Genomic DNA, 15590 nt, shown 5'->3' with positions numbered 1-15590 from the left:
AGTTTTTTGGACATGTACATTTTTGCCTCGAAGGTGTCGAAAGGGAGTATCTGGAACTATGTAAAAAATACTTATGCAATCAAATTAATTTTGTTGCTTATCTTTGACATATCCAAGCCTCTAATCCCCACCAAAGCCAAATCTAGATATTATTCATTATATGGAAAAAAAATAGTTTTTTGTGTTTTTTGTAATAAAAAATGAAATACTTCAAATACATAAACTGGCATTTAAAGGGTTAAAATCCTGAAAATGATTGAATGTTTGGTAGTTTTGATTAGGTTACAAGTTGTTTAAGTGATTTATGAAAAAAAAGCAGAAAAAAATATTGATATATGATGATTTAATAACAGTTTTTGTGTGCGTGGACATTTTTGCCTCGAAGGTGTCGAGAGTAAGTTTTTTTTAAGGAGGGCATGAGGGTTAAGTCACGCTCCTTGTGCAAACTGTTCTGTACTTCAAAGTTGCAGTCATAACTGACATATTGATTTGATGATATTTATATAACTACATTAGGATAGACAGACAGACAGACAGACAGACAGACAGACAGACAGACAGTTGACCTTGTGTATTAAGTGACAGGCACTATTACTGCAGTCTCTATTAGGATTAAACTTAAAACAAAACTCACTGACTCTGACTTGGATTTCCTTGTCCTTCACAGGAAGACGCAGTAAGCTACTATACCAAGCTGGAGGCACAACTGAAAGATGACTACAGGAAGGAGAGAGAAAAGGTGAACGGGAAGCCCTTAGGAATGGCCTTTGTCACCTTCCAGAACGAGTCCATAACTGCCATGTAAGTACATTTACATGTGGTGAATTTTGTATGTGTTATCTGTGACATTGGTTTTACAAATGATTTAGCTCTTGACCCACTGTAATGTCTGTACTTTGTTTGGATGGCTGTCTCTTTTAGAATCTTGAAAGACTTTAACGCTTGCAAGTGTCAGGGCTGTCAGTGTCGTCAGGAGCCCAAGAGCTCTCAATTCAGCGCCAAACTCCACACACAGACCTGGAGTGTCAGCTACGCCCCAGATCCCCAAAATGTCTACTGGTAAGAGCACATTCAGGTCACGCATTCTGTCCACAAACTGGGCTGAATAAACATATTTCTTTTCCATTATTCAATTCATAACTGCATCAATTCTAAAGGGTTGTTACATTTTTGGCAAAATAAAAGTACTCAATGCAAATACCCAAAATAAATTCTACAAACACAGACTTGTGGATTTGTATTACTAATAATATTACGCTGAGGAATAATTAGACTTTAGTCCACTTTGAAGAGACTTTCTCACTCTGCAGTATCAGTTTACTGGCCAGCTGTGTCCATAACCGCGGGTCATCGCCCAGAGTCAATCTAACCGCTACATAACCTTCATCCCACAGGGAGCATCTGTCAGTGGGAGGATTCTCTTGGTGGATCCGCTGCTTGATCATCAACCTTGTCCTCTTCCTCCTCCTCTTCTTCCTCACTACCCCGGCCATCATCATCTCCACAATGGACAAGTTCAATGTTACCAAACCAGTGGAGTACCTAAATGTGAGGGTTTCATTTATGGCTTTCTTTGGATAAAGGAATGCAGTCAGTTCAGGCGTCATCATAATTGCCATACTGAGCGTTTAAGTCTATGCCATCACAAGTCTGCATGTTGTTGCAGAGGCACAGGAATTCACTTCTCAATCCTTGACACAACATGTCCATGTCTTTCTGATCTGTCCTCCAGAATCCAATCATCACCCAGTTCTTCCCCACCCTCCTTCTGTGGTCCTTCTCCGCCTTACTTCCTACTATTGTCTACTACTCTGCCTTCTTCGAAGCCCACTGGACCCGGTATGGTTTACACTTTCTGCAGTCAATAATTCAGCATATTCAGAGTCATATTTATCTTTATTCCCATTTGAGGTTTAGTTTGAGTGTGCTCATTGTTTTATCTTTTATTTTTTTATTTTCTTTTGGCCTTACAGGTCAGGAGAGAACAGGACCACAATGCATAAATGCTACACTTTCTTGATCTTCATGGTCCTGTTGCTGCCCTCCCTAGGACTCAGCAGGTATAAGATGCTTTTTTATACGCAATGAAATGTAGAGCTGTACATGAATTCATTTTTGTCAGCCTAAAGATTTGATCGGATTCCTTCTCTTCCTTGTATCTTTTTGCAGTTTGGATGTTTTCTTCCGCTGGCTTTTTGACAAAAGATTTTTGGCAGATGCTAAAGTGAGATTTGAGTAAGTAGCATAATTTTATGGATTCTATTATTATTATTATTATTATTATTATTATTATTATTATTATTATTATTATTGAATAATGCATTTTCAAACTTCAATGTGAGTCTGACTTCAGTCTTTGAGTGATGGTGACTTTTTTCTTTGCTCTTTAGGTGTGTGTTCCTTCCTGATAATGGAGCCTTCTTTGTGAACTATGTCATTGCGTCAGCATTCATTGGTAATGCCATGGACCTGCTGAGGATTCCCGGTCTACTTATGTACATGATCCGCCTCTGCCTGGCTCGCTCTGTAGCGGAGAGGAGGAATGTCAAGAAGGTTAGTGTGTCCCCTGCTTACCAAGTTGACATAATGTATGGGTCCGTGACCCATGAAGTAGTTTAGTTTAATAATTAATAGCTGGATATAATGAACTCTATCCCAACCTTCACAAAGCCAAAGTATTCATTTTATAAAATGCATAATACTTGGGAATCTCTGCTATGAATTTAGGTTGGAAACGTGTGTATATACATACATACATACATACATACATACATACATACATACATACATACATACATACATACATACATACATACATACATAAAAAAAAAATTTTGTCTTTATCGGCTTCAAGTGATGTAGATATCGAAATTAGGATGTTAAGATTTTGGATTTAGATTTTAATATCCTGTAATTGTGTCTTCATAGCACCAAGCCTATGAGTTCCAGTTTGGGGCAGCTTATGCCTGGATAATGTGTGTCTTCACTGTGGTAATGACCTACAGCATCACCTGCCCAATCATTGTTCCCTTTGGTGAGTTCTGTTATTTATTACCCTTGCTGGGGTTACTGCTGTTTCACATCTCAAGATAGTGTGCTTATTACATTACTGCAGGAGAAACATAGAGATGGCAGGGAGCATTCAGTGGCTCTGTTCTTTATACAGAAGCTTATCAGCAGGCCTAATTGGATTAGTTCCACTAAGTGTTTTGTCTCCTTTCTCTGTGCAGGGCTGATGTACATGCTGCTGAAGCACCTAGCAGACCGGTACAACATGTACTACGCCTATCTGCCATCCAAACTGGACAAGAAGATCCATTCTGGAGCGGTCAACCAAGTGGTGGCTGCTCCTATTCTCTGTCTCTTTTGGCTTTTGTTCTTCTCCACTGTTCGCTCTGGTAAGATGAGGACTCCATCTACAGGCCACTCATCTCCTAACAAATGCCCTAATGTATTTACAGTCTCTGAAGCATTGTAAAGTACAAGATCCTGGTAAACAAGTGTCCCTACATGTTCTCTCCCCCAGGGTTTTCAGCTGCTACATCCATGTTCACGTTCATAGTTTTGGTCATCACAATCATTATCTGCCTCTCTCACGTCTGCTTTGGACACTTTAAATATCTCAGTGCTCACAACTACAAGGTACGTTTTCTAAATTCACCAGTATTTGAGACCAGTATTATATGCAGCTGCTTATGTTAAATTCATGTGTTCTGTCCTAGATTGACACCCAAGACGTGGACGGGTTGGAGAATGGGCGTCCAGTGTGCACTTCTTCCGCCAACAAGGCAGCAGTATGTATTCAGTCATGTTTGTTTTATAACAGTATGAGTCTCAAGATCAAACTGGGGAAAGAGAGAAGACATAATGTCAAAGTTTGTAGGTGCTGAACATGAGGCCACAAGGTCACAACAAAGGAAAAAAATGTGTTGCACACTTGTAGTACTGATTCAAAGTTTTGACCACAAGGTCTTTGTCAAGGCATGATAATAAAGTCCAACAGTTGTACCCGATCGTATATGATTGGGAGGAAAAATAGATACCACTACTTCTGGACAAAGTCACTTCCATATAGAAATGCAAAAACACATTAAAACTAAAAACAAATCTGCTGCCTTTTATGGATCTATCCAATACAAATGGATGAAATGAATTTAATGACATACAACCCAGGAACCAAATACAACAGTTATCCTGCTTTTATAACCAAAACCAAATGGGTCCAATGTTTGTTTGTTTTTTCCCAACTTCAGCTATATTTTGTAATATTTATTTAACTGAAATGGCATTTAATGTATGCTTTTGGTTTGTTGTTGATTTCATCAATAGCAAAGTGCATCAACCATAGCCTTGGACTTGGAACTTTGAGTAAAAGGGAAAAAACTGTGTTTTTCAGTGTGCATATGTCCATAGAATCAACCTTTTGTCATAAGGAGAACTTCTCCTGAAACCTGTAATACGTATCAGACTTTAACATTCTATTTCATTTCATCTTCTCCCCCTACAGCAAATGTACATTGCTCATGTACTTCAAGACCCAAACTCAGAGGAGGCTGGTTCAGGCAGTGGCGAGGACGACGGCCAGGGGTCCTCGCAGGACGAGGAAATAATTAATGTTGAAAACGGCCTGAATGAAGACTTCCAGTCTGGTGAGGACAGCCTCATTGATAATGAAGTGCGGCACTGATGCTGTCTGGAACAGAAAAAGATCCCCTAAGTTTAACTTGAGGAGTGCACTGAATATGTGAATTAAACTAGGAACTGAACCAGCAGTTCTCCAAAGCATCTCAACCTCCATCGAGGGACTTTACACTAACATAAGCACAGTCTACTAAGGATCGAACGGATTGTTGCTCAAGGACTCCTGCATTTCTTTCACTGGATCTCACCAAACCACATCTTCTGTCTGTGTTGCTGCAAAGGGGAATCGACTCCTGACAATGCAAGGGCAGCGACATCCTTCTGCCCCGATATAGCTGAGGCACGCCCCAAAACACTGAATGAAAGAAAGACACTAATGTGCAAAATAAAGAAGAGTTTTCTTGTTTTGTAAGGGGAGTGATATTCTGTCTGTATTTCCTTAACATTATTGCACTTGAAAGAGAGAACCTGTCCTATAAGCTCGAGTTTCAATAAGGTACTGTAGTACAGCATGCCTTCAAGTTTAAACGGTGGAGGGATTTCCCTACAATCCTTTGCCAGCATCTCTAATTGTCTGCACTAAATGCTTTCCCTGAATAAGCAGCTGGTGTGAGTTTGCCACACCACCAGACGGCTCGGTCCGTGCAGATGTGATGGTCTCAAAATGGTTCTTCCAATGTCATGAAAGCCTTAAAAAAAAACAAAAAAAAAAACACATAGAAGGAAAAAAAAGAATTGCTACTAACACTCCTGGATGCTTCGACACTGTACAGCTACAAAACTCTGGATTTGTAAAATAGCCTTTTTGACGTGGTATTTATTTGTAGGCATTGACTTTTAAATGCTATCAAGCTTGATACATCCCTAAACTGTGGAAGAAGATAATTCCTATCTTGGCACACTACACTGATAATGATCTTTTTTGGCGTTCAGTCTCTGAGCCTTTGTTGGGACTGCTGTTGGACTGCTGCTACTGATGCTGCCCCCACTAGGGGGAAGACCTTGCACGGCTGCTGCAGGAGGACTGGAGGACAGGAGCCTGCTGGTCCTTTTTGTGTCGCTCAGAGGATGGAGAAGAGAAAGGCCTTTTGGGTTTTTTTTCTGGCTCAGCTCCATTTCATACTCATTGTGACTGGTTATCTCTATCTGTTGTTTTCATTTGTATCTTTTTGTCCATATGTTTACGTCTTTATGTAGAGATTTTGAAAATTAGCATTCAATGTAGGTGGCTACTGATATTTGTTTTATTTTTTGCAAATGAGCTAATCTATATCTAATCACTCAGTCCTCTTCCAGGTTCTCTTGATTTTCATCATGCAGGTAGCGCCGATTAAGTGTTTATAATGATTCCTGATCAGCCATATGAAGCGGCTTCTTTTCAGGTATCAGGAAGACTAAAAACACATAAGTAACAAATTATGATGTGAAACAAAGTGCCCACACAGTTATGACATTACTCAGGATTGATCAAAGCTTCTTATTTTTGTCATTTCATTTCTTCCTTAGTCAACACAACACTGAGCTGCCCCATTAAACCTAGAGAAGATTGTTGGTAAAGCAAGGCAAAAAGTACCACTACAGTCTATCACTGTGGACCAATTATTTTTATTGGGCCATAATATGAAAATAAAATGTATTATCCAGCTGCTCAGAGAACCATTGTGGGAATTGTGCACTAATCTTACTTTCACTTATATGATTGGCTGAGAAGGGCACACCCCCTGTGGGTGTAATGACAATGGTGAACCTAAACTTTTTCCATAATTTGTCCATGGATATATTATTATGGTACTAACAAGAGAATTGTTTGACACCATTGAGTCTGGTGCTCTTCTAGTCATGATAAGGTGATATTTTTTTTTTTTTTTTTTATACCTTTTCATTTTTATACCTATGAGATGTCTCTGAATGTGTCCTGTCAAAATAACATCTACTGTCAAGCCCTGAGAAAGATACTTAAAAATCTCATCTTGTCTAACAACTCCAGTGTATAAACGCTGAATGTAGGTTCATTCCACAACTTTTGTTCAGTTGAAAGTGGCTACAGTAATAGTATAATCGCTGTATTTACATAGCTTCAAAAGTACGGTTCATTCGCTAACCAGAAATTATAAGTTTTATACTATAACAAAACTTCCAGTCCCATGTCATGGCATTACATTTGATCTACGTTTGTCAGTCTGATGGTTGCAGTGATTTCTGGCAGCCTTTTCCAATTCCAAGTCTAGGATCCTCATGATGAATCCTTTTTATTTTAGATTATCTTCGTAAGATCCGTAGAGACAGTGGGACTCGTTGAAAATAAATGGATTGTTTTTCTAAACAGCCAAGCACTTTCTAAAATAAGTTCTCAGCTTGTTTTTGCAATGTACTCAGAATGGGGTAGTAAAATGTCTCTGCGTCTCAGAACTGTGCACAAATAGAATGTGTTTTGTGTGCTTTGCCTTTTATAGTTTTACAATTTTCTAGATAGGAAGAGTAACAATAGCAGATCTCAGCATTTGACCGTCTCATGTTATTATTCTTTCCAAAGGGCCGTCTGTACAAACAGATGTATACTGTGTATATCTGTGCTACCCCCCCCCCCCTTCCCCAGCTCTTTGAACAATAAATCTGTATTTAATCAAGTTTGTTGACAATAAGGGTTTCTTTTTAACTATCCCATGGTATAGTCACTTAAAGCAAAGAAATGCTGTCACAAAGAATTACACATACTGCTGTTCAATTCACTCCACTCAGGGATTTTGTAGCTCCAGCCTTACTTGGTCTAGTATGGCCAGTAGCTTATGGTGGATAATGTTTGCAATTTTTGATAGATGTTGCTGTATAACCGACATTACTCAGTCAGTTTGCTTTATAACTCAATGTTTAGCATTTACCATTATACTGTAACAGAGACGTTATAATTACTAATGTGGCCACAGTGACTGCTGTTCAGCAAAAGTTAAAAAGACTCACTTTTTGGCTTGTGACTTAAAGCAATTTCATACTGACACAGCAGAAAGAAACATCAACATTTGATTGTTATCAAACTGCGACTGCCAATCAAACCTCACAAAGAAAAGTAAGTGTGTGTGTGTGTGTGTGTGTGTGTGTGTGTGTGTGTCACCACTACTCAGTTAAAACAAAATCCAGCTGTGAGCAGCTGTTTCATTTCGTTTGTGCTTTGCATTGTGGGACAATAGTGTCTTAAGGGCACACCCAATAATTGACCATATTTATACATGCAGTCTATCGGTCTATTTCGTCACTTCTCCAGTGTGAACACATGAATTGTATGAATATAAATAGTTTTCTGGTTGATATGTCTACTGGTTGTGAACACTTTAACCATAGATTGTTTTCTGTATTGTATTTTTAGAGGCCTAAAGAGGTAAAACTAATAATTCACTATAAAGGTAAACAAAAGTAAACAATGTAATGTTAAAAATGTAACTATGTTTTTTTTTTCTAGTTGTTGTCAATCTTAGGACCCCTCGGATTTATCTAGCTACTCCTTCTGGGGATGTCGACCCCGAGGTTGGGAACCACTGACAACTAAATTGTAGCTTGGATGCCTGATGGCCATATTTTGAAGAATCGAGGTAGATGACTGGAGGACAGGTGTTGTTGACGGGGACGGGGGGTGCAGTTCTCTGTATCCGACACTGGGTGCTGCTTGAGAGGGAAGAGCTGCTGTGGTGTAACGGGAGACCGAGGTGCGACGTGGAAAGGCAGCACGCATTGCTTTTATAATGCAAAAACAATGAAATCCATCGACACCATGAGAACACATCTGTCAGCTTTCAGTGTCACCGTGTCACTAATGTGAAGAAGAAGAAGAAGAAGAAGAAGAAGAAGAAGAAGTCATGGACGGGGGGTTGACTATCACTTTTATATCGGTTGCGATGTTTGTAGGTTGTTTTGCACTTGGATTCATTCCACTGTTGTTCAGACTCTCTGAGGTAAGTGTCTGATTGCTAATCTTCAGCCGGCAGCTTTTCCAAACAGTCATTATTTAGTCACGATGCCGCAATTGATTGAATCAAACTTCATTTTATTCTGCAGTGTTTATTCTTGATGTGCGCCAGGCTGCATACCTTCGGCTGCGTTACAATGGTTTACACCGTAGATAATGTTGTTTAAGGAGTTCTTATGAATGAGCAGCGATTGCTTATTATTATGAAAATCTGAGAAATCGCTCCAGCTGTTATGTCTGTCAAATACATCACTGTGGGGAAGCATCCTACTGATCAGCTGTGAACCACGTGTTGATCCCCAGAAAAGCCTGCAGTTTGTCTCCATCCTGGGAGCAGGACTCCTGTGTGGGACAGCACTGGCCATCACCATCCCAGAAGGAGTGGGCTTACTGGAAGAGTCATGGAGAGGTGAGCAGACGCCTACAGTTGCCAACTGATCACGCCTAATCCACGCCATCCTCACGCACTGAATGTAGCCTACACCTGTGTTTGATTGTAACCCTTTGAGATGAGTGATGAAGCGCACGGGGGATGAGAGCAGGCTCATAATTGCTGCTCTGCTTCGTCTTTTATGTGGATTTTGATCAAAAGCTCTTCCCGTCCTTCATCTTCTCTCTGCAGCATCCTCATCCTCTGATGTGCCATCCAGTCTGAATGCCAGTGAAATAAATAGAAATGCAACTTCCAGAGAGAGAGGCCCTCCACCTCGGTTCTTTATTGGGGTGGCTTTAACTCTCGGGTTCACCTTGATGTTTGTAGTGGATCAGATCGCAAGTTACTTTTCCATGCGCGGCAAGTTGGCTTTTTCATTTTCATGTGAAATATACACAGGTACCTTTTTATTTATCACCACAACACGTGCAAATGTCTCATTTCAGGCCGAACAACTCGTTTGCCTAACAGTGTTGGCATCACAGCCACTTTGGGGCTGCTCATTCATGCTGCAGGTATTTATTTAACATTTAATATACGGTATCTTGTGTTATGACTTGTGTTTGCCCAAGGAGGCACAAGATATTTCAGAGAGTTCCAGGCCGCAGAGCACTGGAGTTGTTCATTTCCTCATGTGACTCAGCATGTGATTCCTTCACTGTTTGAGTCTTTTATGTTTTAAATGAGCCATTTTTTTCTGAGTCTATATAGGGAGTCCTGGAGGCTTAAGCTTCAACTTTATTGTCCAACGTGGGAAAATTGGCATGTAGCGCAGCAAAACCAGACTCATCCATCAGTTTGATCTAATGTTGTAGAGAAAATGAACAGTTGAAGAAGTCGATATCTGTGACCATTAATAAGACTTTTGTTTTTCTTAAAGCTGATGGATTCGCTGTGGGAGCAGCTGTAGCCACGGGACAAGTGACAGTGCAAGTTATAGTATTTTTAGCTGTGATCCTACACAAGGTATGATTCCCTGACAGAACATTTCAGTGAAATATACAGTAGTAACAATCACAAACAAGTTGTAATAGAAATGATAATAAGACCTGACCATCTTACTAATCTCTCAGGCACCTGCAGCTTTTGGTCTGGTCTCCTTTCTGATGCATGCAGGCCTTGAAAAGAAGTACATTCAGGGGCATTTACTGGCCTTTTCAGCTGCAGCACCTGTACTTGCCATCCCCACTTACTTCATATTACATGCAGTAAGAAAGCACACATCAGCCATCTTGTGTCCTGTTATACAGTTTCAGCTAGTGGTTCGGTAACGATTTGATTTGATGTGTTTGTGTCTGCAGTCTGGCAGTTCATCTCAGAACCAGCTCAGTGCGACAGGTGTGGCAATGCTCTTCTCAGCTGGGACTTTCCTCTACGTGGCCACAGTGCATGTTCTTCCTGAGGTCAGCAGCAGCAGCAGCAGCAGCAGCAGCAGCAGCAGGACGGACCAAACTCCCCCGGACCTCCAGCCGCACACTGGAGCCGAGGCCCACCATCAGCGGCACCTGGGGCTCCTGGAGAGCCTCACTCTGATCCTTGGGGTCGGGCTCCCGATGTTGCTGGCTCTCGGGCTGCGTGACGACTGAGAAAGAAACGTCTGTCTCATATACCGTAGTGTTCACTGCCTCTATGGCACAATGATTGAATGGACAAAATGTGCCTTGAAAGAGAGTTTTACCTTGCTGTGTTAAGTCTCAGTGAAGCTTGCTTTTGAGTGCAGCTATTGTTTGTGCATCAAAAAAGCTCTTCAGTGTCTATAAAGAATCTGATAGCTAGTGGACTAGTTTCCATTCCAGGAATGAAGAAGAGCGCCATTTGTTGCCAAGTTTGTATTCAATACACTTTCTCAATGCCCTTTCATTGTCTGACAAATAAACCAAAAAGTTGAGGACATGATATGTTCAGTGGTGAAATCCCAGTAACTGAGTAGATTTACAGGAACAACCAACTAATCTGATACTGTAAGAGAGCTAGGATGCATTGTTTGTATAGTCAGGAGCTCAAAAACAGAACCAGGTTTTCAGTTTATCAATGTGAAATAAAATAGGAGAGTTTTTATCAGTACATCTGCCAAACTGCCCCCCTGCCCTCTCTCCACACATTCTGTTATGAATCGTGCAAAAGTTAAGAAGGAGCTGAAAGGATTAGATTTCACTGGAATTGTACCTCGCACCTCGATTTCATGTGACAAATAAAAATGGATTGATTGAAACCCTCTTAGATGTGAGGTGGAACATCAGCCACAATATGTAGGAAGTCCAGCAGCTCTTTACATCTGATATATAATAATAATAATAATAATAATAATACGCAAGTCACAGAAACAAGTGGTGTTGTATGTAACTGGGGTTTTAAAGTGGGTACCTCCAATCTCAGATGTTTTATTGAATTTATGTCCATGTCACTTTAAGATTTAGGGTTATCTCTCTTTCAGTTCCTTATTTAGCATATACTGTATGCAGAAGTCTACGTGAAATAAAAACATGTCTGCTCGTGTTATGATGGCTTATTTGACTGCAAACTAGACAACCATGCCATTGTTGAATACAGATATGGGGGGGGGGGGAAATGTCATTAAGGCATTTTACACTGTAAATTATGATTTATTCATTAAAATGTTGTAAAACATTTAAATACTAAGAAGTTATAAACACTCCATTTCTTATGGTCCAGAATAGAAGTGACATTTGAAATCAGGTGCCGGAGCAGTGGCAGCCATTAGGTTTCTATTCTCAACATTCACAAATGTCATACTAACTTGAGTCCAGGAACTATGGTTCTGCTTTAATATTGCAATTTAATTCAAAGCTGTGCTTAATCTGCCCTATTTTATACATAGAAAACATTACAAAAATGTTTCTAGTGAGACGTGGCAATATGGTAAGACACTGACAGCAGTCAGAGGACCAGAAAAAAACAACAACACAATGGTCCGGCCTCTTATGCCCTCACAGCTCATCCAGAGCGCTGCAGCTCGTTTCAACTTCAACCCCTCTAAATTCTCTCATAACTCCTGTCTTATCTGTACTCCATTGGCTGCTAATGGCTGCTCATATCAAATTCAAAACACTGATGTCAGCCTTCAAGCCCCCCAGTGGCTGCAGCCCACGATTTAAGGCTTCACTCTCTGGTCTGCAGCCTTCACCGGCACTGCTCAACTCCCCCCATCCCCTACATCCGACCACTGTAGGGGTGTAACACTACATTGTGTTATGTTGGATCACTAAATACAAACTGCTTGATTTGATGCATGTGTTGAAACAAAAAAATGATCATGTGTGGTATATAAGCAAAGCAAAACAAATCTGTGCTGTGGCTCACAGAGCAAAGATGTTTTTTGTTACTATATGGAAGCTTGTTATACCGTAAAAAGCATTGGGTCCAAACCTAGGGGTCAGTAGCCCCCAAAGGGTCCAAAGATAAATCACAGGGGTTGCATGATGAGTCACAGGATACAAAAGAAAAAAAAATAATATATTACTAATAACAAAATCAATTATTTTGACTTTTGTATAGAATGTTTTGTTATATCTGAAAATCAGTCTGGTTGAGTTGTTCACAACTCATAGACATGAGGATGAGGGGTCATGAGGTCAAAATCCAAAAAAGGTTGGGAATGGGAACCACTGCTTAAAGCACAGCTAAATGTCCTCGCAAACTTAAAACAGAAAATATATGGCACAGTCTCAGGGACTCTTACACTACGGCATCATAACAAATCAATCTGTGACTGGGAGTCATTCCACCGCTGCACTCCTGATTACAACAACACATTCACATACTGGCATGGCACGTCCTCGCTACATTTCTAGATTGTAGATAGGATTTTTTTTCTGCAGCTCTTGGTCTAAGCACCTCTGGGCGAGTGCTTCAATGAATGCCTAAACTGTACTCAAGCCTACGAGAGGAGGTGCTGATGTGGAGACTCTTTCTGGAGTCAGGATGGGAGTTATCTAGGGCTGGGTACCGAAGTTGATACTTTTTAGGCACCGACCAAATTGCCTCCTTAGTAGGCTATGAGTATCGAAAAATGCCTTGTCATTCAATACCAAATTTCAATGCCTAAAGGAGTAAATCGTATCAGTGTCAGTGAGCCAATAAGCACACAGCTTGCTTCTACCAAGATCTAATCATGCTTGTGATTGGTTGTCTAACGTTACATGTTGTAGCGGTATGCAGGAAAAACTCTACATCACGCACAGATAGGGTTGGGCATCCTAATCGGAATCGTTTAAAAAATTACGATTCCATCGGAATCGTTTCGTTATTGGAATCGTTTGGAGGATTTGGTTTCAAATCTGATCATGGGTTCCAAATTTAATATGCACAAGTTTTGGTTTCCGTAGCGGCCAGGCGCTTGTTGTGTTGCAGCCATGGAGCACAGTAAGTGGTGCTCTAGTGTGGCTTTATTTTGCATTGAAAAAGCCCGGTAAAATTGCAAACCACCATTGAATCAAAATAAAACTTTCCTCTTATTTGTAAAATAAGCATGTGACCCGTTTCAACTACACCCCTCAAATAATTGGAATCGAGGATCGATAAGAACCGGAATCGAAAGGAAGAATCGGAATTGGAATCAGAATCGTAAAAATCCAAACGATGCCCAACCCTACGCACAGAGACAGGGCTCACGTAGTAGAGGGTGAAAAATAAATAAAAGATTTGTGCCGTAATGTTGTCATTTCTTTTTGTTAAAGGTCCCATGACATGGTGCTCTTTGGATGCTTTTATATAGGCCTTAGTGGTCCCCTAATACTATATCTTAAGTCTCTTTCCCGAAATTCATTTTTCTATGTCTTTACACACCAGAAACGTGTCTGACGCGGTGCTGCTGCTGCTGCTAGCCTTGTCTGGACATATGTATGTTTCCCATTGATAAAATGAAATACCATGTTAAACATAAATATATACTGATTTGATTACAGCAAAGACAATGTCGGCAGTATTGACGGCAAAATAGGCTACAGAATATTTTGTTCTGTATTGACAGGTACAATATTAGAAAATCTAATTTTTTTTGTATTACATTTCTATCTGCATTTAAATCAAAATCTAGAGACTTTCAAACATCAACATGTCATTTATTAATATGTATTCGTGTCTAAATGACATATAAACATCTTTTTCTATTCTATTTTGCCTGGAAACGCTTCCAACATGCTTGTGTGTCAAGTGAAAAATAGGCGTCGGTTCTATTTCTAGCAGGCACGCGTGTCACGCCGGCAGTGTGTAAGCTCTAACCTGTTAACATGGGAGCCGAAATAAAAACGGACACGCCACGCAGCTGACACGCTCGCCGACGCATCCAGTATGTGCCATTTCTGTGTCTGTAGCTATTGAGGAGGAGAGAGGGGGCAAGGTGGATGTTGGGGTGTGGCCTTGACCAACTGCCACTTTGCTCGTTTGAAAGCCATGATGTCTCTCTCTCATGGGTGGGCCAAATTCTCTGGGTGGGCCTTTAAAGCAGCGAAAGGGGAGGTAACCTTGCTCCTTATGACCTCACAAGGAGCAAGATTCCAGATCGGCCCATTTGAGCTTTCATATTCTCAAAAAAACTCATAAAGTGACATTTTCATGCCATGGGAACCTTTAAGATGGATTTTATAAAATCGGTATCCGAAAAAGTCTCATTCAGGAACCTGTAGGGTGATATCAGGTAAATTGGGCCACTTTTTGGTAAATCGTTTGGGACAATAATACAATACCATATATGCCTTTTCCTTGTGTTTTTATGATTACTAATGACTGTTTTGTTGAAATTATGTAATAAAATATAATTATTTAGGCCCTACAGTTCTTGAAACATCAGCTGTGCCAACTTTTTTTGCATGAGCAGTTTCAGGTAAAATGGGCCAGCTGTTCAGGTAAAATGGGCCAGTCAAACTACAAAGGGAAATAGTAATTTATCATCAATATTAATTTTAAAACACAGTTGCTTATACAGCCACATAACATTTAAATTGCATTAAACAAACATTCATATGTGCCATTAAAAAAAAACATTTTGGGTGCAAACCCACATATTCAAATGTGCAATTAAAAAAGTCCATTATGGAACAGCATAGATCAGTGAACTGGTGTCAGTGGTGTGTGTGTGTGTGTGTGTGTGTGTGTGTGTGTGTGTGTGTGTGTGTGTGTGTGTGTGTGTGTGTGTGTGGCAGGTGTGTGTGTGTGTGAACAACATTTAGAACGAAATGTGCAAATTCACGTTCAAAATAGATAACTGATATGTTTGTGTGTGATGAAAACACAACAATATCTACTACCATTATTACTGTTGGGGGAGGTCATGGTGAGTGTCAGTGTGTGTGGCGCGTGTGCGTGCGTGTGCGTGTGTGCGTGTGTGTGTGTGTGTGTGTGTGTGTGTGTGTGTGTACGCGCGCATGCACAACACTCACTCACTCACTCAAACACGGGATGTGTGTGTTGTGAGTGACACAGATGATGGCCCATTTTAGCTTAGAACCATGTTGCCCATTTTACCTCAGTGGGTTAAGGTAAATTGGGCCGCCAAGAAAAACATTGTTTTTTTTTAAATATGTTCATATACCAAACTAA

The 15590-nt window shown here is 40.4% G+C and overlaps 2 protein-coding genes across 5 annotated transcripts in view; both read left to right on the top strand.

Annotated features, from left to right (window-relative positions):
• Nucleotides 1-7264, top strand: part of tmem63ba (transmembrane protein 63Ba) — a 29201-nt gene extending 21937 nt beyond the window's left edge. For 3 of the 4 annotated variants that reach the window (XM_039783075.1, XM_039783074.1, XM_039783073.1), the window contains 12 exons: nt 668-801; nt 922-1059; nt 1395-1548; nt 1733-1839; nt 1974-2060; nt 2170-2235; nt 2391-2553; nt 2929-3034; nt 3231-3398; nt 3527-3642; nt 3723-3794; nt 4508-7264. In XM_039783075.1, the coding sequence (XP_039639009.1) occupies nt 668-801; nt 922-1059; nt 1395-1548; nt 1733-1839; nt 1974-2060; nt 2170-2235; nt 2391-2553; nt 2929-3034; nt 3231-3398; nt 3527-3642; nt 3723-3794; nt 4508-4687 (1491 nt within the window). In that variant the 3' untranslated portion in view covers nt 4688-7264. The remainder of the gene's footprint in view (nt 1-667; nt 802-921; nt 1060-1394; nt 1549-1732; nt 1840-1973; nt 2061-2169; nt 2236-2390; nt 2554-2928; nt 3035-3230; nt 3399-3526; nt 3643-3722; nt 3795-4507) is intronic. The other variant, XM_039783072.1, reaches the window with a different exon arrangement.
• Nucleotides 7265-8310: 1046 nt separating this feature from the next.
• LOC120547594 (zinc transporter ZIP9) lies at nt 8311-11586 on the top strand. The gene is made up of 7 exons (XM_039783080.1): nt 8311-8585; nt 8903-9008; nt 9222-9392; nt 9479-9547; nt 9913-9998; nt 10106-10240; nt 10334-11586. The coding sequence occupies exons 1-7, from the start codon at nt 8490-8492 to the stop codon at nt 10616-10618; spliced, it is 948 nt and encodes a 315-aa protein (XP_039639014.1). The 5' UTR covers nt 8311-8489; the 3' UTR covers nt 10619-11586.
• The last annotated feature ends 4004 nt before the right edge of the window (nt 11587-15590 follow it).

Source organism: Perca fluviatilis, chromosome 19 (assembly GCF_010015445.1).
Source record: "Perca fluviatilis chromosome 19, GENO_Pfluv_1.0, whole genome shotgun sequence".
In the NCBI taxonomy this organism is placed as follows: domain Eukaryota; kingdom Metazoa; phylum Chordata; class Actinopteri; order Perciformes; family Percidae; genus Perca; species Perca fluviatilis.
This window is presented reverse-complemented; position numbering and strand designations above follow the sequence as displayed.

Bases quoted from the DNA above. Each gene is read 5' to 3' on its own strand.
- LOC120547594 (XM_039783080.1), top strand. From the start codon at position 8,490: ATGGACGGGGGGTTGACTATCACTTTTATATCGGTTGCGATGTTTGTA. The intron at 9,009-9,221 runs GTGAGCAGACGC...TTCTCTCTGCAG, and splicing joins ACTGGAAGAGTCATGGAGAG to CATCCTCATCCTCTGATGTG. The intron at 10,241-10,333 runs GTAAGAAAGCAC...TTGTGTCTGCAG, and splicing joins CTTACTTCATATTACATGCA to TCTGGCAGTTCATCTCAGAA.